The sequence below is a fragment of the Rana temporaria genome, chromosome 11 (genome assembly GCF_905171775.1).
Source record: "Rana temporaria chromosome 11, aRanTem1.1, whole genome shotgun sequence".
Taxonomy (NCBI): Eukaryota; Metazoa; Chordata; class Amphibia; order Anura; family Ranidae; genus Rana; species Rana temporaria.
Window position 1 is genome coordinate 116,658,025 of NC_053499.1, and position 20,770 is coordinate 116,678,794.

At 44.1% G+C, this 20,770-nt stretch overlaps 1 protein-coding gene across 1 annotated transcript in view; it reads right to left on the bottom strand.

Moving 5' to 3' along the window:
• EFEMP2 (EGF containing fibulin extracellular matrix protein 2) overlaps positions 1 to 20,548 on the bottom strand; it is a 64,572-nt gene extending 44,024 nt beyond the window's left edge. Inside the window, exons 1-3 of the mRNA XM_040328902.1 lie at positions 20,491 to 20,548; positions 15,779 to 15,862; positions 258 to 306 (exon numbers count right to left, since the gene is read on the bottom strand). Of these exons, the coding sequence (XP_040184836.1) occupies positions 258 to 306; positions 15,779 to 15,862 (133 nt within the window). The 5' untranslated portion in view covers positions 20,491 to 20,548. The remainder of the gene's footprint in view (positions 1 to 257; positions 307 to 15,778; positions 15,863 to 20,490) is intronic.
• Positions 20,549 to 20,770: the final 222 nt, after the last annotated feature.

Below are 20,770 nucleotides of genomic sequence, written 5' to 3' on the forward strand. Positions count from 1 at the left end.
GCAAAATGGGGGTATACCAGACTAACTTTTGGTTCTTGGGGTTCCGTCTTTCACAGTTAATTTTTCCATGCATATGAAAAATTGGAATCCTGCAACTGTGCAGTTCCAAAATCTTCCCTGACCACCAGTATATCTGATTCTGAGGCCATTTCCTATGACTTCCCAACCATAACCATTAGTGGGAAGTTGTTAGGTACCTCTGATGTAAGGTTATCAACATCCCCTGCAAGTTCAGGCAAAATAGGAAGATCATTTACCTTTACAATGATGTCTCTCTGAATCCCACTCATAGCCATCTGTGCATTCCTGAAAAAACAAGAAAAATATTAGGTAAGATTTGTTCATCAACATGACGTCATGGAGCACATGCAGAGAAAAAGAGCAGCAAGATAAGTTGTGCTGTACTGTAAACCATAGCAACCAAATTTCTTCTTTTAACTGCTTTTTACCTGCAATGGGCAAAATGTTAGATGATTTCTGAATGCATACCATAGGTTATGCAACTGTAGATTGCTCCTGTGTTCAAGTGTTATTGAGAAATGCAATGTAACAATGTACGGTATTATTACATTGTTTCTACTATTTCATTCTAATGACATCAGTTAAAGAAAAAAAAAATGTGTTAAATAAAATGTATTGATATTGCTAACCCCCTTTTTAAGGCTGCATTCACACCTGAGCGTTTTGTCGCCTGAAGCGCGACGCTCAAAAACGCTAGAGGGGAAGAAATACATTAATCCATATGGAGATGGTTCACATCTCCACGCCAATACGCCTAAAGCCGAACGACTGAATCTCAAATAAGTTCCGACCCGCGTATCAGGCGGTTTGGTAATTTTTGAGCGTTTCCGTTTCCATTTCCCATAGAAAGTAATGGAAACGCTCGATTCAAGAGACTAGCGCGACAACGAGCGTTTGCTACTGGCGTTTCGTCGCTTTAATCAATCGAAATTTTCACCCAGGCAGAAGATTAAAAAAATCTACCAACATAGCAACAAGTGATGAAAAGATGATAATTTTTCCTATTGGCTAAAATAAAAAACGTTGAAGTACAAAAACGTCGGACGACGCTGTATGCAAACGCGCAAATAAGCATGAATACGCGTGTACACCTAGTGTTTTCTTATGAGCCTTAGTTATGTCCTCCCTCCCCTGCCACCCTTAAGCAATTATTTTCTGCAGATTTTTTATATTTATTTTTTTGCCATTATTGAAACCCTTTTTTATCAGCACTAACACTTTTTCCTTTTAACCCAACAACGGGCAAACCTAGTTTGTCCCCAAAACCAATATATATATTACATCTTAAAGTGGTTGTAAAGGCTCAAGGTTTTTCACCTTCATGCGTTCTATGCACAAAGGTAAAAAACATTCTCTGTGCAGCAGGCCCCCTAGCCCCCAAAAAAACATTCTCTGTGCCGCAGGCCCCCTAGCCCCCAATACTTAAAGGAAGTGGTGATTGGTGCTCCATCAGTGTGGGGTGTGCGGCAGACAGACCTGACCCCGTAGCTCCAGAACTCCAGTCTGCGCCGCGCACCATACAAACCTCCCTCATGGTTGCCGGCTCACGCACCCTGTGCTGCCCCCGGACTGACATGTTGGAGGGTGCCTGCTGGTGGCACGTCCCCCCTCCATCTCTTCCGTGTCCCCTCTCCGCCTTCCAGTGGCGACTGGTAGGTTAGTCAGTTGGGCTTCCCCTGCGTGTCCTCGCCATCAACACTTTAAACTCAATGTTTTGTTCCTCAAACCAATCTTGAACCATTTTTCAAGTGTGGAAGGGTGCATTATCCTGCTGAAAGAGGCCACTGGCATCAGGAAACACAGTTTCCATAAAGAGGTGTACTTGCTCAGCAACAATGTTTAGGTAGGTGGTACTTGTCAAGTTTCCAAGCAGAACATTGTCGGTATTGCCTGTACCCGTTTTGCTTTCTTTCCATATTGCATCCTGGTTCTATTTCTTCCCCAGGTAAGTGACGAACATACACCCAGCTATTTACATGATATAAAAGACAACATGATTCATCAGACCAGGCTAGTTTCTTCCATTGCTCCGTGGTCCAATTCTGATGCTCATGTGTCCATTGTTGCCAAGTCCGCAAAGAGAGAAATTAAAATAACATAAAGGAAAGATTAACTCTCCAAGATGTGTCACTAAGTGGCAGTTGAGTAAAACACAAATTACTTAATTGAAAAATTGTTCAATTAACCACTTCACCCCCAGACTATTTTGCTGGTCAATGACCGGGCCACTTTTTGCGATTCGGCACTGCGTCGCTTTAAATGACATTTGCGCGGTCATCCAACGTGGCTCCCAGACAAAATTGACATCCTTTTTTCCCCAGAAATAGAGCTTTATTTTGGTGGTATTTGATCACCTCTGCGGTTTTGATTATTTGCGCTATAAACAAAAATAGAACGACAATTTTGAAAAAAAATTATAATTTTTTTACTTTTTGCTATAATAAATATCCCCCAAAAATATATATTAAAAAACATTTTTTTCCCTCAGTTTAGACCAATATGTATTTTTCTACATATTTTTTGTAAAAAAAAGAAAAAAAAGTTTATTGATTGGTTTGCACAAAAGTTATAGCGTCTACAAAATAGGGGATAGTTTTATGGCATTTTTTCTAATAATTTTTTTTACTAGTAATGGCGGCAATCTGTAATTTTTTTCGGTATAGCGACCTTATGGCAGACACATCGGACACTTTTGACACATTTTTGGGACCATTGGCATTTTTACAGTGATCAGTGCTATTCAATGCATTGATTATTGTAAAAATTTCACTGGCAGGGAAGGGGTTAACACTAGGGGGTGATCAAGGGGTTAATTATGTTCCCTAAAGTGTGTTCTAACTGAAGGGGGGATGGAACTGACTAGGGGGAATGACAGATCGCTGTTCATACTTTGTATGAACATACGATCAGTCATTTCTCCCCCTGAAAGAACCAGGAGCTGTGTGTTTACACACGCAGCTCCCGGTTCTCGCTCTGTCACGAGCAATCCCAGGTGCCCGGTGGTTATCGCGCCCGCCGGGCACTTGCATTAGCATCAGGGGCGAGCAGGGGGCACGCACCCCTAGTGGCCACAGAGCAACATCACGTTATATTACGTGATTTTGCGCAGCCGAGCCAACCTGCCACAGTAAAACTGCGGTGGGTGGTCGGCAAGCGGTTAAAAGGGGCAAATCCTATCCCTTCACCAACACTTATTTAAAATAAAAAGACAACGTTGTCTCACTGACAGGAAGCAGCTGCACATTCACCCATCCAAACAGCCATTCACTCACAGGTGAATCCAGTGCATGAGTCCTGATAATAAAGAATATAGGGCTTATAGTAGTGAAGCAAATGTCCCAAATGTCTTCCTGACTTGTGGAATCTTCCCCTTCCCTTGCTCTCCTTCTCGGCATCATGGCGACTTCCACCGTGCTTCTCCTCCCTCCTCCTCCTCCTAGGCCAATTGGAATGCTTCTCCTTTCGGCCAATCGGGAAACGTGTCTCAGACAAGCCCTTCCAGATTGGCGGAGAGGCAAGTGTGAGAATAGTGAATATTCTAACACACCTGGGTGGGCTCAGAGCGTAATGCTCTGCGCCCGGAATCCACCCTTCTTGTAGCCTATTAGCCCCCATGGCTCAAATTGGTGCATCAAAAAAACACCCCCACCACTGTAATTCATTTGCTCTGCGTCCTGAAAGGGGAGGGACGCATGGATAGGGGGTGGCGGCCGCAGGGATATGGGAGGTGGTGCCCGTGCTCAGCAGGAGGTGTGTTGGAAAGATGCATGCTGACAGTGGACAGGCTTTTCTATGCAGGTTGTAGCTGCTATAAAAAGAAATCCGACTGTGAGACATTGAACACCTTTTGCATCTGGCATGTATTCAACTAATTTAAACTGAGAGTTAAGGGCTGTACATATGGGCCGAACATCGGGCCCTATTGGCCAGTTCAATAGAAACATTCGCCCCATGTGTACAGCAGCTGGTCTGACAGAAGTCGGCAGAACATCCGGCTTCTGTTGAAGAGACCGAAAGAGGTCTGCTGATTGACATCCGATCATTGCTCTCAGCCAATGACTTAGAGCGCTGACCAGTGTGTTCTGGCGGAAGGGCTGTCCTCCTGTCAGAACACAATAGCTCAGAAGAGGAAATCACTGTACTAAGATCGTATTGTTAGTACAGTTTTTTTTTCTTCATTTAGATAGTGTGTACTAGGCTTTATATTAAGCTTTCATAGTCTGGTGTCGGAAAGAGCAGAAAAATGCGTTTTACACTTGCTTTCTGTGCCAGTCATGCTAATATGTTCCTTTAACTTTCAGATATGCACATTCTCAGTGTCAACTAAAATTAAAGGTGAATTTTGCAAAACTATAAAACAGGGGTCTCCAAACTACAGCTCAAGGGTAAAATCTGGCCCACTACAGAATTGCACCCGGCCTGCAGCTAGGGTCAGGTTTCCCCTTGCTGCTACACTGAGTACAGACACGCTATAAGATAGTCAAAAGTGGACCACTGATAGGGAATCTGATGGGGACTCAGATGTCAGGGGGGCTGTGATGGAGTTCCTTATATAAGGGGGAACTCTGATGTAATGCAGGACTCTTAGGCCCCATACACACTAATAGATTTACCAAAACCATGTAGTGCAAGGGCCTGCCTGACTGCATACAAATTGAAACTTATGCTGCATACACACAATCAGTTTTCTTGTCAGGAAAACTGTCATGTTTTCTCGGCGGTGTTTTCACCGGAGAACTGCTCAGATTACATAGGGAGCGCTGGCAAGATATTGTGGAACTTGGTGTCACCCTTATTCTGAAAGGGGTACCATTTGTATGTGAACAATTATTACACAAGCTGCCACTTTTTAGTCACTTGTTTGATCATCAAATTGGCGCATGTGGCACCATGCAATCTAATCGCCAGGGCTTACCCCAGAGGCTTGTAGATTCCCATCTTAGGCTGGGGGGGAGAGAGCCTGCTCCAAGTGTAATAATTTGCTCACTGTGAAGTGGAGGGATAATAAGAATGTTTTCGTTCTTTCCTCCCTTCACGCAGACACGACAGTCCAAATTCGTACGGCGACTGGTGTTGTGGAGAAAACCCTGTACTTCAACGACCAGTTGTTGGCTCCGTACCTAGTTGCCCGTAAGGCCAGACGCTGGTACAAAAAAGTGTCTGTATACTTATTTTAATTGGCTTTGCTGAATGCTCATGTGCTATACAGAGCTTCAGGACGGACAGGATCTTTCCTTAAATTCCAGGAAGATATCGTCCGAGCCCTCCTGTATGCAGAAGGTGCTTCACCTCACCATCCCCAACCAAATGCAGTATGCCAGCTGCACTCGAGGCATTTTCCGTATGCCATCCCTAGCACCCCTACCCAACGAGCCCCCCCAAAAAAATGTTGGCCTGGATTCAGAAAGGACTTACGCTGACGTATCTACTGATATGCCGCGTAAGTCCACGGATGCGCCGTCGTATCTATGCGCCTTATTCAGAAAACAAGATACGCCTGAATTTTGGCTTGATACGACCGACGTAAGTCTCCGACGCCGTCGTATCTTGGGCGCATATAGTTACGCTGCACGCAAGGGGCGCTTCCATTGATTTACGCGTCAAATATGTAAATGACCTAGATACGCCGATTCACGAACGTACTTAAGGCCGTCGCTGTAATCTACGCCGCTTACATAAGGCATACGTCCGGCGTAAAGTTAAGCCTCATAAAGCAGGGGTAAGTCATGTTAGGGTATGGACGTCGGAACAGCCGTCGTATTTTACGTCGTTATGCAACATGATTCTGAGCATGCGCGCGCATAAAAATGTGCTGATCTACGTGAGTCTGGGCCGTTGTGTCTGTAGAAAGCGCGGATATAGGCATGACACCCGTTATTATTGTCCACGCTGTCCTGACAATCCTGGTCTTTGCATTGGTGAACGTTTTGAACGCTACCACACACTAGTGCAGTATTAGCATTTCACAGACTATGACACACTTACACAGGGTCTCCCAAGATGCCACCGTTACAGTTAAAAAAAAAATAAAATAAACACAAAAAATCTCTCTCTCTCTCTCTCTCTCTCTCTCTCTCTCTCTCTCTCTCTCTCTCTCTCTCTCTCTCTCTCTCTCTCTCTCTCTCTCTCTCTCTCTCTCTCTCTCTCTCTCTCTCTCTCTCTCTCTCTCTCTCTCTCTCTCTCTCTCTCTCTCTCTCTCTCTCTCTCTCTCTCTCTCTCTCTCTCTCTCTCTCTCTCTCTCTCTCTCTCTCTCTCTCTCTCTCTCTCTCTCTCTCTCTCTCTAGCATGGGGGCAGCAGGGGTGTAGAAGCGATTTGCTCCTAACTTTTGCGGGAGGATGCCCCCATGCTTCGGCATATATAAATGGTGCATGTATGCCCATCATTACAAGTGGGTGGATGAAGGAAGGTATTCGAATGGTGGGCATACCAACCAATCAATCTTTTCTTTCCGTTCAGCCAACAGGCTAAGCAGGAACAAAGATTGTCTCTGGACAGCTGCACTCTGAACAAATTGTAGCCTTTTATTAAAAGAAGGACAGCACTACAAGTCACAGCAAAATAAAATAAAACCTGACCTTTGATGCGTTTCGCACTGAAACTAGTGCTTAGTCATGACATAAAATGCAAGGACGGTTCAAACCCCCCCCCCCCCCAAATGACCCCATTTTGGAAAGTAGACACCCCAAGCTATTTGCTGAGAGGCATGTCGAGTCCATGGAATATTTTATATTTTGACACAAGTTGCAGGAAAAAAAAAATTTTGGTCTTTTTTCGTTTATATATCGCAAAAAATAAAAAACGCAGAGGCAATCAAATGCCATAAAAAGAAAGCTCTGTTTATGGGAAAAAAAGAACGCAAATTGTGTTTGGGTACAACATTGTATGACTGCGTAATTACCAGTTAAATTAGCGCAGTGCCAAATTGTAAAAAGTCCTCTGGTCCTTAGGCTGCCTAATGGTCCGGGGCTTAAGTCGTTAATGGAAAAATTTAAGTCTAAAAGCAAGGCCTGGTGTAAGCTCCCACTGTCTGTGGTGGGTCGCACGAACCTGGCTAAAATGATTTGGGCCCCCCAATTTGGTGGATGTTGTACATAATTCACCTGTATGGATACCACTGAAGTGGTTCAAAAACACAGAATCTCTTTATAGAACATTAATATGGAAAGGTAAACAGCCCAGGATTAGATTAACTAGTCTTCAGCTACTCAAGGATGAGGGAGGCTTGGCTGTCCCCTCACCCTGAATGTACTTCTTGGTGGCCCAGCTGCAGCACTTCTCTGTATGGGAGTGTGGACACTAGTGGCTCCATTTAGGTCATTTTACTGGCTAGGTCCAACAAATACCATTTACTGGCCCAATTGGAGGCAGGTGGGTTTTGGGAATCTCTCCAGTTCCCTAACATGATTCGTATGGCTAAGGTTTGGGATGAGATTAAAAAAAAGTTATAGGTTATGATGGTATAACTGGATACCACCCCATATGGTAGAAAGGTTTCCTCAAAGAACTGGGTAAACTACAGGGTTTCTCAATATTTACATCAGTTGTACAGTAATGGCCAATTGAAATCCTTTGAGGACATACACACCAAGTTTGGTATTCAGTCTTCCAGATTCTTCAAATATCTTCAACTTCGACATGCCCTGACAATGCAGGACAGATTGACGCTCCCTTTTTAGACCAATTGGCCACTACCCCGGATAAGAAGGGCCTTATAACTTCTCTATACGGGTCATTATTGACCCACCGAAAAAGGCAATGTGCATCTGCCAGGCAGGAGAAGTTGGTCTAAGGATATCACAACCTTAGATGGAGAAATATGGCAATCGGTGCTAAAACAGGTTCCTCTGGTGCCAATCTCCCCCACCCAACGCTTATCGCAACTCTTTATTATCCATCATGCTCACGCACACCTCAAATATTACATAAATGGTCTCGTAGAGACAGCTTGGAGTGTCCTAGATGTAGCTGATCAAATACATGTTCTGGAAATGTCCAAAGTCAGTACGGTACTGGAGTAGGATACTTAGTACCATTAATCAGACATTTCAAGGGAATCTGGATATTGACCCTTTTACCTGCATTTTAGGCTATCTAGATGAAGAGCTGTACACACCCAGGGATAGAACGGCTCTAACTAGGTTACTGTTTTTGGAAGACTGGCGCACACAAGTATACTCCTCTCTCCTTAAAGAGAAACATATATTCACGGCTTGGGGCAGTCCATTAAACTGTTGGCTTTTACTATGTTTATCATTAAGCAATGGTAGTTAACATCGGTTATATATGAGATGACATGGTCTGTGTTTCTTGTACATCCCCTTCTGTTTTTTCTTTGTCCTTTTTTGTTTGTGTTGTTGAATGTTAATTAAAAAAACCTTCAATAAAAATTATTTGGAAAAAAATGTTATGTTTACATAAAACGTATTTGTTCATTTATTATTTATTGATTCATACAACTGATTACGTGGGCCCACAAATATTTGTAATATATACGATGTGGCCCTCGTAGTGAAAATTTCGGACATCTCTGCTATACAGAATACAAAGGATGGGGATGTCTGGTCACACAATTTACAGATCACTAAGTAAAAAAAATCATATCTTGAAGTCTATGCATAAGGAAAAGTAAAACAACTCAAACGCAAACTGGCGTACTTTTATACAAGAACTTAGTGGTTGCTTTTGCTTTCTTTACGTAGTCCACGTCAAAGCTGACCACACACACACACACACAAGTATTTCAATATACATCTGGCCACATGCCAATGATCTCCTGTATACCAAAAAGTTTATCACTTCTGTAAAAAACTAAAACAAAAAAACAGCAGGAATGGAAAAAAGCTTTGGCGGGGACTAATGATGACATGTTCAAGCCACACTGGAATAGCCACACAACAGCAGAATTTTTATACACTGGTTCCCTAATATTTACAAGGAGCAAACACAAAAGGAAACAGAAAATAGAAGGTTAGTGCTTCTTTAATAGAGGAAACCTTCCAATAAACCCTCATTCAGACTCGGGCAGTCATTGCTTTATTTAGCAACAGGAACGCTATAAAAGATTTTTTTTCCAGCTAAGCATTTTTTTTGGCAATGAAATCTATGTAAATACAAGACGTGTGAACCACGCTCTCCATATCTCACTCGTGTCAGATGTCTTGTACAAAATGATCTGGACAGTACTTTAAGGCCTTGTACACACTATGGGCCAGATTCAGACAGATCAGCGGATCTTTATATCCGCGTAATCTATCTCATTTAAGATCCGCCGCCGCAAGTTTTAATGGCAAGTGGGTAATTCACTAAACACTTACCTCCAAACTTGCGGCGGCGTATCTTAAATCCCCCGGCGGAATTCAAATTCTGCGGCTAGGGGGAATGTAGCATTTAAATCAGGCGCGTCCCCGCGCCGATTTAACTGTGCATGCGCCGTCCGCGAATTTTCCCGTGTGCATTGCTCCCAATGACGTCGCTAGGACGTCATTGGTTTCGGCGTGAGCGTAACATGCGACGAGCGGGTTTGTGAATCGACGTACGCAAACGACATAAAAAAAAATAAAAAAAATTGACGCGGGAACGACGGCCATACTTAACATTGGCTGCGCCTCATAGAATCAGGGGTAAGTATACGCCGCGAAAACGCTTACGTAAATGACGTAAAGTGACTGTGTCGGGGCCGCGTACGTTCGTGAATTGGCGTATCTCGCTGATTTACATATCGTCGCCGTAAATCAGCGAGAACGCCCCCATGGGCCATTTTTAAATTGCAGTTAAGATCCGACGGTGTAACACAGTTACACCTGTCGGATCTTAGGCATATCTATGCGTAACTGATTCTATGAATCAGGAGATACACCATCGTATCTCTTTGAGAATCTGGCCCTATCAGTCCATCCGATGAGAACGGCCTGAAGGACCGTTGTCATCGGTTAACCGATGAAGCTGGCTGATGGTCTGATGTGCCTACACACCATCGGTTAAAAAAACGATTGTGTCAGAATGCGGTGACGTAAAACACAACGACGTGCTGAAAAAAGTTCAATGCTTCCAAGCATGCGTTGACTTGATTCTGAGCATGCGCGGGTTTTTAACCGATGCTTTTGCATACTAACGATCGGTTTTGACCTATCGGTTAGGCGTCCATCGGTTCAATTTTAAATCAAGTTCCTATTTTTTTGACCGAAGGTTAACTAACCGATGGGGCCCACACACGATCGGTTTGGACCGATAAAACGGTACATCAGACCGTTCTCATCGGATGGACGGATCGTGTGTACGCGGCCTAAGTAAAACTGCCACGAGCAAAACACATACAGTAAACCATCACTTTTTTTACTCCATCCGAAAAAGATAGATGCCTGGCTATCTTACTTTGATTATAGCTACTGACCCAGAACAAGCATGAAGCCAGTGAAACCACACTGATCTCTTGAGCTACAGTACATATTCTCCCTTGGTTAATGACTCACAAAGTAAAGTAAACGTTTTTGGGAAGGATGTCCACAAGGTTTAGGAGTGTGTCTGTAGGAATGTTTGATCATTCTTCCAGAAGCACATTTGTGAGGTCAGGCACTGATGTTGGACGAGAAGGTCTGGCTCGCAGTCTCCGCTCAGGTGTTCTATCGGGTTGAGGTCAGGACTCTGTACAGGCCAGTTAAGTTTCTCCTCCCCAAAATCGCTCATCCGTGTCTTTATGGATCTTGCTTTGTGCACTGGTGCGCATTCATGTTGGGGCAGGAAGGGGCCATCCCCAAACTGTTGCCACAAAGTTGGAAGCTTGAAATTGTCCAAAATTTCTTGGTATGCTGACACCTTAAAGTTTGCCCTAACATTGTAAAGCACTGCACAAACTGTCGGCACAATATAAATCCTGTATAATAATGAGGAAAACGTTGTATGAGCAGGGGAGCCATCTCATGAAAAACAGCTGAGGTTTTGCAGTTATCAGTAGCTGATTTCACGGCTCCTTTAGTCATAACTGCATCGTTCAAGTTTAATGCATAACAATTTCTTTTTTTAGCATAACTGACACTTTTAAATACACACCTGAAATATAAAACTGTCTAAGATCCTATTCACACCTGACCAATTTGTAGCTCGTTTACACTGTTTCCCTTAATAGCTAACTTTCAATTGGCTAAAAAGAATAATAATAAAAAAAAAAAAAAACAGCCAAGCAAAAACACCTGCCAAAAAGCCCAAAAAAGCAAAGAAAAACAACCATAGATGGTCAGCTCAAATATGTATGCAGCCCCAGGCTAAATATAAACCAGCGTTCTGTAATTTGACAAACCTGTAAACCCTATCATCAAGGGCGTCATGAAGAACAAACCTAAAGCAAACTTCATTGGGCATTTAGGGCTCATCCACACTTGTGGGCTTGTGTACAAGAGTGGGTTCCTTTATTTTCTGTGGGTCCTCAATGCATGTCCACGGGCCACAAAATGCATCTGATGGATTATTGGACAGCCCATCACAAGGCAACACAAGTTTTTTTATTGAATGTGTTGCAGTATGCTGAGGTTCAGGTTTTGAGCATGTACACTGTATATACTAGTCGGGGTGTCATTTGAAATGGATAATCACATGCCCCATAGCACATGCACTGCTCGCCAGTGCTGGGACAAGGTCATCAAGCGCCCAGGGCAAAGATGCCAAACTACGCCCCCCTTTCCCTTAGGGTTAGGGTCAGGATGCCCCCCCATCCCTGCAATAAACCCTTGCTCCAGGGGCAGCCTGCCCACCCCTTGTACCGGCCCTGCTGCTTGCTGTACCATGTGTTGAAAGGCATGTATGATAGCAGCTTTAATAGACATTTAGCTTCTACAAAGGTCAGGTCAATGGCCTCCTAGAATCCTCTATGTGCCTGTGGGGACTTAATAAAGATATAGGGCCAAATCCTCAGCCAGGCGGCGTAACTTAACTTTTTCCATTTAAGTTACACGGCCGCAAATTTCCCAAGTTAGTGCCCGATCCACAAAGCACTTACCTGGGAATTTGCAGCGGTGTAACTTAAATTCCGCCGGCGCAAGGCGTTCCTCTTCAAATGGGGGCGATTCCCATTTAAATGAGGCGCGCTCCCGCTCTGGCCGTACTGCGCATGCTCGTGACGTCATTTTCCCGACGTGCATAGCGCGAAATTACGTTACGTCAAGCTTTGTGGATCGCGACGGGTCAATAAAGTTGCGTCGAAAAAAAAAAAAAAGATACGGCGAAAAAAAAAAAAATCAAAACAAAAAAAAATCGCGCCGCTGGACAGAAGGGTCTGCTTTTACATGGTGTACTAACTTTACACTTTGTAAAAGCAGCCCTAATTTTGCGTTTGCAAACTAAAACTTACGGAGAAAAAACGAAGCTGAAAAGCTTTGTGGATCTCCGTAAGTGCTAATTTGCATACCCGAGGCGGCATTTCGACACAAAATGCCCCCAGCGGCGGCCGAGGTACTGCATCCTAAGATCCGGCAGTGTAAGTCCCTTACACATGCCGGATCTTCTGCCTAACTATGGAAAACTGATTCTGTGGATCAGTTCCATAGTTAGAAACAGGGATACGACGGCGTATCAGTAGATACGCCGTCGTATCTCTTTTGAGGATTTGGCCCATAGTCCGGCCCTCTAACGGTCTGAGGGACAGTGAACTGGCCCCCTGTTTAAAAAGTTTGAGGATCCCTGCACTAGATGAAATATATAAATGAATGGTATAGATAAAGTTGGTATAAATAAAGTTGAAAATTACCATCAGCCTTATTAAAAACGATGAACAAATTCCTATGCATACTGCACATATCTTATTTTGAAGTGAAAAAACAAAACGGGAACAAATACAATATTTAAAATGAAGAACAAGTAAGGTTGAATCTACAAATTTACCAGTATTTCAATGGAAACTATGGGCCTAATCCTCAAAAACCCGGCGCAACGTAACTTTTTCCATTTAAGTTACACTGCCGCAAAATCTCTAACTAAGTGCCCGATCCACAAAGCACTTACCTAGAAATTTTGAGCGGTATAACTTAAATCCGGCCGGTGCAAGGCGTTCCTAATTTAATGGGGCGAGTCCCATTTAAATTAGGCGCGCTCCCGCGCCGGACGTACTGCGCATGCTCCCGACGTCATTTTCCCGACGTGCTTTGCGCGGTTTTACGTTGCGCTGGGTTTTGAGAATCGCGACGGGCGTAAAAAAAAAAATACGAGTTGCGGCGGGAAAAAAAAAATTGAAAAAAAAAAGACAGCAACGCGGGATAGAAGGGTCTACTTTTACAAGGCCTAAACAGTTTAGGCCTTGTAAAAGCAGCCCTAATATTGCGACGGCAAACTAATACTTACGGAGAAAAAACAAAGCGTAAAAGCTTTGTGGATCTCCGTAAGTGCTAATTTGCATACCCGAAGCGGCATTTCGACGAGAAATGCCCCCAGCGGCGGCTGCGGTACTGCATCCTAAGATCCGACAGTGTAAGTCCCTTACACATGTCGGATCTTCTCCCTATCTATTGGAAACTGATTCTGTGGATCAGTTCCATAGATAGAAACAGGGATACGACGGCGTATCAGTAGATACGCCAGCGTATCCCTTTTGAGGATCTTGCCCTATGGGCCTGCTTTTGGCTAATGAAATGGTCAATGTCCGGTTCCATATTAGTCACTGCTAGTCGTAACAAGTGATGCAAGTGTGCCAATTCCACTGCAGGAAAAAAGAAGGCACGTGTGCCCTTTTTCTTCCGAATCTAATGCAAGTTCAGCCATACAAGCATATGGCTGAACTCGCACTGCTCAGAGATCGCAACAGTGTGAACCGGGGATTACACAGCACACAACATACAACTGAATAGCAATCAGAATATAAATGCACTTACTGTCAATTAAATTGGGTTTCCTACTCCTCGGATGTCTGTCACTGACTCGCAAGTGCAGCCCAATCAGTGCCCGCAAGTGCAGCCCAATCAGTGTTTGCCACCGCAGCCCAATTAGTGCCCCCCAACGCAGCCCAATTAGTGCCTGCCACCGCAGTCCAATTAGTGCCCATGGGATGTGGGGGTCATCTGGTGTGTCAGGATCTGTCTCACCTCAGCCTTGATTAAACAACCTCTTCAGGGGGGCGCCCACTTCCTCCAAGCTGCCTCTGCTCTTGTTGCTCAAGTCTACTTCTCTCTCTCCCACGAGCCAGCGCCCGACGTTCACTGCCCACAAGTCACTACGCAAGTCACGTCCAGCCGGCCCCTCCCACATGCCCTGGCTGCCTCTGAGTCCTGGTAGGTGGGAGTTGTAGTCTGACTGCGCTGTTCGGTTCCTCCCACCGCCAGGAGCTTGATTACGGCCGGACTACAATTCCCATGATCCAGCTCTTCAGCCGGCCAGCCAATCGGTGGCCGCTGCCCCCTCTCCCTCTTCCACCAATGATAGGCTGGCTGCCAGACCATCCGTCTCTTATGCTTGAAAAAAAAGTAATGGACAGCCAGCGGCGGCAAAAACACCCGGTAGGCTGGATAAATGTCCTGATCTAGTGGTTCACAAAGTACAGTCGTTTAGAGCAGGGGTCTCCAAACTGCGGCCCAAGGGCCAGATGCGGCCCTTCGCTTGCCTTTATCCGGCCCTTGGAGCTCTATCCCTCCCAATGATACGAGACACTATTCTGCCATCTGATACCGACAATGGAGCACCATTTCTTCCACTGACACCACTAATGGGGCACTTTTCCTCCCTATGATACCAGCAATGGGGCAATATTCCTCCCCCTAATACCAGATGTTTACTCCCACTGATGCCAGGAAAATGTTCACTCCCACTGGCCAAAGTCCGGCCCTCCAAGAGTCTGAAGGACAATAAACCGGCCCTTTGTTTAGAATGTTTGGAGACCCCTGGTTTAGAGGAACAGTGCCAAATCTACAATCCTCTTTTACTCTCTATTATCTGTACTCCACCTATGTTGTAGTATTTTGTAGAGGTATCAGTTTTCTCTGATTAAACACATCCTTTCTTCTGCCTTGTACATTCCTTTGCGCGGAATCATACACCCGTATCTAACCCATCCAAAATTGCGTCAAAGTTGTATCAAAGTTGCATCAGAGTTCCACCAAAGTTGCACCAAAGTTGCATCAGAGTAACACCAAAGTTGCAGTCCAAAGTCATCACAACTTTTGAGTCCTACCAGTGTGAATGGAGCATAATGGCCCGTACACACGATCTGAAAATCGGACGAAAAATGCCACTTTCGATCCGATTGTACGATAATCGGATCGTTAGTACAGAGCTTTCGAGAGTCGATCAGTTCATCTGATATTATTCGATCGTACAAGCAGGAAAATTATTCTCGTAGGATACCAGATTGTACGATTTTCGTTTAATCAGCACAGTTTACGTCCGAAAATACAATAGAAATAAACTACAACACATGACATCACTTACGATCTTTTTTATTCTGTCGTTCGAGAATTTTCGTAACTTTAGTAAACTCTTCATGTTTGATATGTAACTAGCATGAAAAAAAAGGGCATCCTAGAGTGGTGTATAACGTTTGGAGCTAAAGCTGGCTTAGAAATCTTCAAGACATTTGTTCAATAATTAATAAAATCTTGCTGATCGTGAAGCTTATGTCCCTATTATTTACAAATCTAGATTAAAAAAATGACTGCTGTACTTGAGCATAGATAGACATGAAGCATTTTGCTATGGATGTTGTATCTTACAATCAAGCAAGGTACAGTGTGAGGATGTCGGAAAATAACACATTTATGGACTATGTAGGTAAGGAATACTTACCGTGAAGGTGTTGGGCTCCTCATTCTCTTGTTGTAAACTGGGAACCAGAAGGACACAGAATACTAGGTAGCAGGATAACCGCATCTATAGAAAATGGCGGGAGAAAAGTGTTCAATGAATGGTTTTAAGCACAGCACATAGTTCATTTCATATCTTGATTGTCTTAAAGCGGAGTTCCACCTAAAAATGGAACTTCCGCTTAACCCACTCCTCGCCCCCTTACATGCCACACTTTAAAGGAATCAATTTAGAAAATAAAAAACAAACCTTTACAACCCCTTTAATACATAGCTACCAGCCCCTGTTCAGACATTAGAAGTCCCTCAAGCACTGACTTCCTTTTGCGGTTCTGAGGTGTCATGTGACCAAATCCTGAGAGCCGCAAAGGAAACTGATGCTAGAAGATGTGAAAAGGTGGGTTACATTAAATCATATCTTTTAGGAACACCAACCAGTCACTAAGGAAATAAAGGAGGTGCCTTGGCACATGTTCTTTAGCCCAAAGAAATATTTTACCACCATTAAAGGGCTAGTTGGTTGCGTTTACCTCACAGGCTAAAAGTTCCCAGTCTTTCCCTGCACACACAATTGTGACTGTTCAGAAGCTGTACATAAAGCAATATTGTTTCTTTTTTTAACCCCACCATTAGTAAAACTCTCTGACCTGCCATGTTGTTTTGTTCCCCAAGAACGCTTGTTTAAAGCTGGCCATACCCCAGTAACATTTTGTTAAACCATTTTTGTTTTTGGAGCATTTGTTTGACTTCCTATTGGTTAGTCTCAAATTGGCATTCGATTTCAACTATAGTGTTGAGAAAATTCAAAGAAGCAGAATGCAAAATAGAAAATTCTAACTGTGATTGTGATTATCGTTTGGGAAAAAGCATACATATTGTAATGAAACCTGTTTAGTATGTCTTGGATTCCATTCAAAAAGCAGGTCAGAACAAAACTTTAAAGGGGTTGTAAAGGTAAAAAAAAAATCCCTAAATAGCTTCCTTTACCTTAGTGCAGTCCTCCTTCACTTACCTCATCCTTCCATTTTGCTTTTAAATGTCCTTATTTCTTCTGAGAAATCCTCACTTCCTGTTCTTCTGTCTGTAACTACACACAGTAATGCAAGGCTTTCTCCCTGGTGTGGAGAAAGCCTCTTGAGGGGGGAGGGGGCGAGCAGGAGTGTCAGGACGCCCACTAACACACAGCTCCTTTCTCTATCTGCAAAGTAGAGAGTGTCCTGACACTCCTGCTCGCCCCCTCAAGAGGCTTTCTCCACACCAGGGAGAAAGCCTTGCATTACTGTGTGGAGTTACAGACAGAAGAACAGGAAGTGAGGATTTCTCAGAAGAAATAAGGACATTTAAAAGCAAAATGGAAGGATGAGGTAAGTGAAGGAGGACTGCACTAAGGTAAAGGAAGCTATTTAGGGATTTTTTTTTTTACCTTTACAACCCCTTTAAGGGCTTTCGGACAAAAGTAATGGACTCAGTGACGGCAAGAAAGAATGTTCTGATGACCGGTTTTTCGATGAATATTTGAAAATCTAAAGTAGGATCAGGTTTGGTTTGTCTTTCAGTGCCCTATAGATTATTATCTATCATTATAGATTATAGATCATTACCTATCTATCTAACCATTATTTAAAGCGGGGGTTCACCCTAAAACATCTATGTACAGTTACATCCAGCACACTGCTGACATCAACAGTATGCTGGATTTTTTTTTTTTCAGCTGTACTTACGTTTTTTGGCGTTCTATTCACCCGGCTTCTGGGTTCTCGCTCCCCCGGGGAGTAGGCGTTCCTAAGACGAGGCATAGATGATTGACGTGCGGGTAAAGCGCGTCATCGCCTTCCGAAAATATCCGAGGGGGACTCGACACTTTACGGCGCCTGCGCAGTCAGCTCTACACGGCAGGCGCAGGCCCCGTATAGCGCCGTAAAGAGCCGAGTCCCCGTCGGATATTTTCGGAAGGCGATGACGCGATTTACCCGCACGTCAATCATCTTCTGGGAGGATCAACACTCACTCCCAGGAGACATTGCGCAGAGCTACCCGTCGGGGTAAAGGAGCGACACGCCCACTCCCCGCAAGAAAGAAGACCCGGAAGTGAGACTGAAGACAGGTAAGTTTACACATTTAAAAAAAAATGACAACGCTACAAGCCTTTATTATAGCCTTTAAACATTAGATTGAGGCTAATTATGCGAAGCAGAATCGGGTGTTTATTTTAAAATCAATGCAGTACTTACCGTTTTAGAGATAGATGTTCTTCGTGGCTTCCGGGTATGATCTTCGGGAATGGGTGTTCCTATTTGATTGACAGCCTTCCGACGGTCGCATACAGCGCGTCACCAGTTGCCGAAAGAAGCCGAACGTTGGTGCGGCTCTATACGGCGCCTGCGCACCGACGTTTGGCTACTTTCGGGAACTCGTGACGCGCTGTATGCGACCGTCGGAAGGCTGTCAATCAAGTAGGAATGCCCAGTCCCGCAGCCCATACCCGGAAGCGGCGGAGAAGATCTATCTCTAAAACGGTAAGTACTACATTGATTTTAAAATAAACACCCGATTCTGCTTTGCATAATTAGCCTCAATCTAATGTTAAAAAATGATTTTTTTGGGTGAACCTCCACTTTAAGGCTGGAGATAGGTTAGGTAAAAAGTTAATTTTGAGGGTGAACCTCCGCTTTAAGGCCCAATCTAACTAAAAACAGCCATATCATAAAAGTGTCATCTAATATCTATTTGTGCTTTTAATTCACTCAGGAACGGTAATATAGAATCTCCTCTGCCTATGCATTACTGAACTCTGCTCTAATCTATGGTACTTATATAGCGCCAACAATTTATGCAGCACTTTACCTATACATTGGTCCCTACCCTCAAGGAGCTTACAATCTAGGGTCCCCAACTCGCATTCATATACTAGGGCAAATTTTAGACAGAAGCCAATTAACCTACCAGCATGTCTTCGTAGTGTTGGAGGAAACTGCAGCACCCGGAGGAAACCCATGCAGGCACAGGAAGAACATGCAAACTCCAGGCAGGTAGTGCCGTGGTTGGGATTCGAACCAGCAACCCTTTTTACTGCTACCCACTACACCACTATTCTAGTACATTTTACACATTGACAATTAAATAAACCTGAAGGTGATTATAACTTAGGGCCAGATTCACGAATAATTGCGGCCGTGTAACGTAACCCATTTACGTTACACCGCCGCAAGTTTTCAGCGTTAGTGCCTGATCCTCAAAGCACTTACCTGGAAACTTGCGGCGGTGTAACATAAAGTCGTCCGGCGCAAGCCCGCCCAATTAAAATGGGGCGGGCACCATTTAAATTAGGCGCGCTCCCGCGCCGGACGTTCTGCGCATGCTCCGTTCGCAATTTTCCCGACGTGCTTTGCGCGAACTTACGGCGGCCCGATGTGTTTGTGAATCGCGACGTGCGTAACGTACTTACGCCAGGAAAAAAAAAATTCAAAAGTGAAGCGGGAACGACAGCCATACTTTAACATGGTGGAGTAATTTTACACCATGTTAATAGCACACCTAATTTTGCGACGGGAAAAAAAGACTTGCGTCGACGTAACGACGGGAAAAACCTTTGTGGATCGCTGTAAATCCTCATTTGCATACCCGACGCTGGAATACGACGCGAACTCCCCTCAGCGGCGGCTGATGTTCTGCATCCTAAGATCCGACCGTGTAAGTCAATTACACCTGTCGGATCTTAGGACTATCTATGCGTAACTGATTCTATGAATCCGTCGCATAGATACTCTGAGAGATACGACGGCGTATCAGAGATACGCCGTCGTATCTCTTCTGTGAATCTGGCCCTTACTGTCTATATACAAGACAGAGGAATTATTAATGACTTCTCCAAAATAGATTCCATTACAACAATAAGTCGCATGTTTTCCCGTACATCTTTTTCATACAAATGGAAAGTTAATTACTTTGCTGACCTTGCACTTCAGGATCCCTCACTAGTTTGATGCGCACATGACGATACATTTTTTACCCTATGCTAGAAATCACAGAGACGCTTCACTACACATCACATTTGTGTTAAAGCTGCCATGATAGACGCCGTAATATGAAAACTAGTTGTACGCTCATTCAATAAAAGGGTTACAGAGTATTATTACATGATAGATAGCCAGGCGTAATATTTCTGATTACTCACAGTTCTTGTTTGCCCCGTCAGCGGATTACGTTTCTGTTCGCAGTTGCCCTGCAAGTTGCTCCAATTCCTCCTATATTTCCCCCTCTCTCCTGTATAATCCCACTCTCCCCCTTCTTCTCCTGTTTCAAATGTCTCCCTTGTTCACTTCCTTTTTGTATGGCTTTCCCCTCCTTCTCATACACTGTGCCAGGGACTGTCTCTTTCTTCGAGTCCCACTTTTTCGATCTCCGTCCTCTCTGATCCTGGAACCACGTCCCACTCTGTCTTTCAGTGTCTCTACTTTCCTACTTCTATTTCTCTCTGTCTCCCTTTCTCCAAATTCCTGACTTTCTGCCAATCCCTCCCTACTTTCCAGTAACATTCCCCCCACACCTGGTTTTACTTAAACACAGACACACAGCTCTTTTATGTCCAGCTGTTCACCCCCATCTGGGTCCCCACCCCTTACACACCCCTAGAGACCTGTGTCACAACTTTTCCCCCTAGAGGTCCCTGGGACTTTTAATATGGTGAGACCTTACCTTGTAAAGACCCCCTTGCAAGCCGGAGCCTCTTACACGCTCACAGATCTGCGCTCCTCCCCTTAAAGCATATTACCAGAACTGCGTTATTGCACCACCGCAGCCAATGATCCCAGTCGCCACACACCTTTCACCTAACCACACAAGTCCATTTACTTTTTTACTCTAAGGGGCCCCAAGCCCCTAAAAGCTTTTCAAAAGATTTTTTGTAGAGTGTTTTAGTAGATCTTTATGCACATTTTGATGCGTTTTTATGTTTCATGCTTTTTTTTTCTTTATA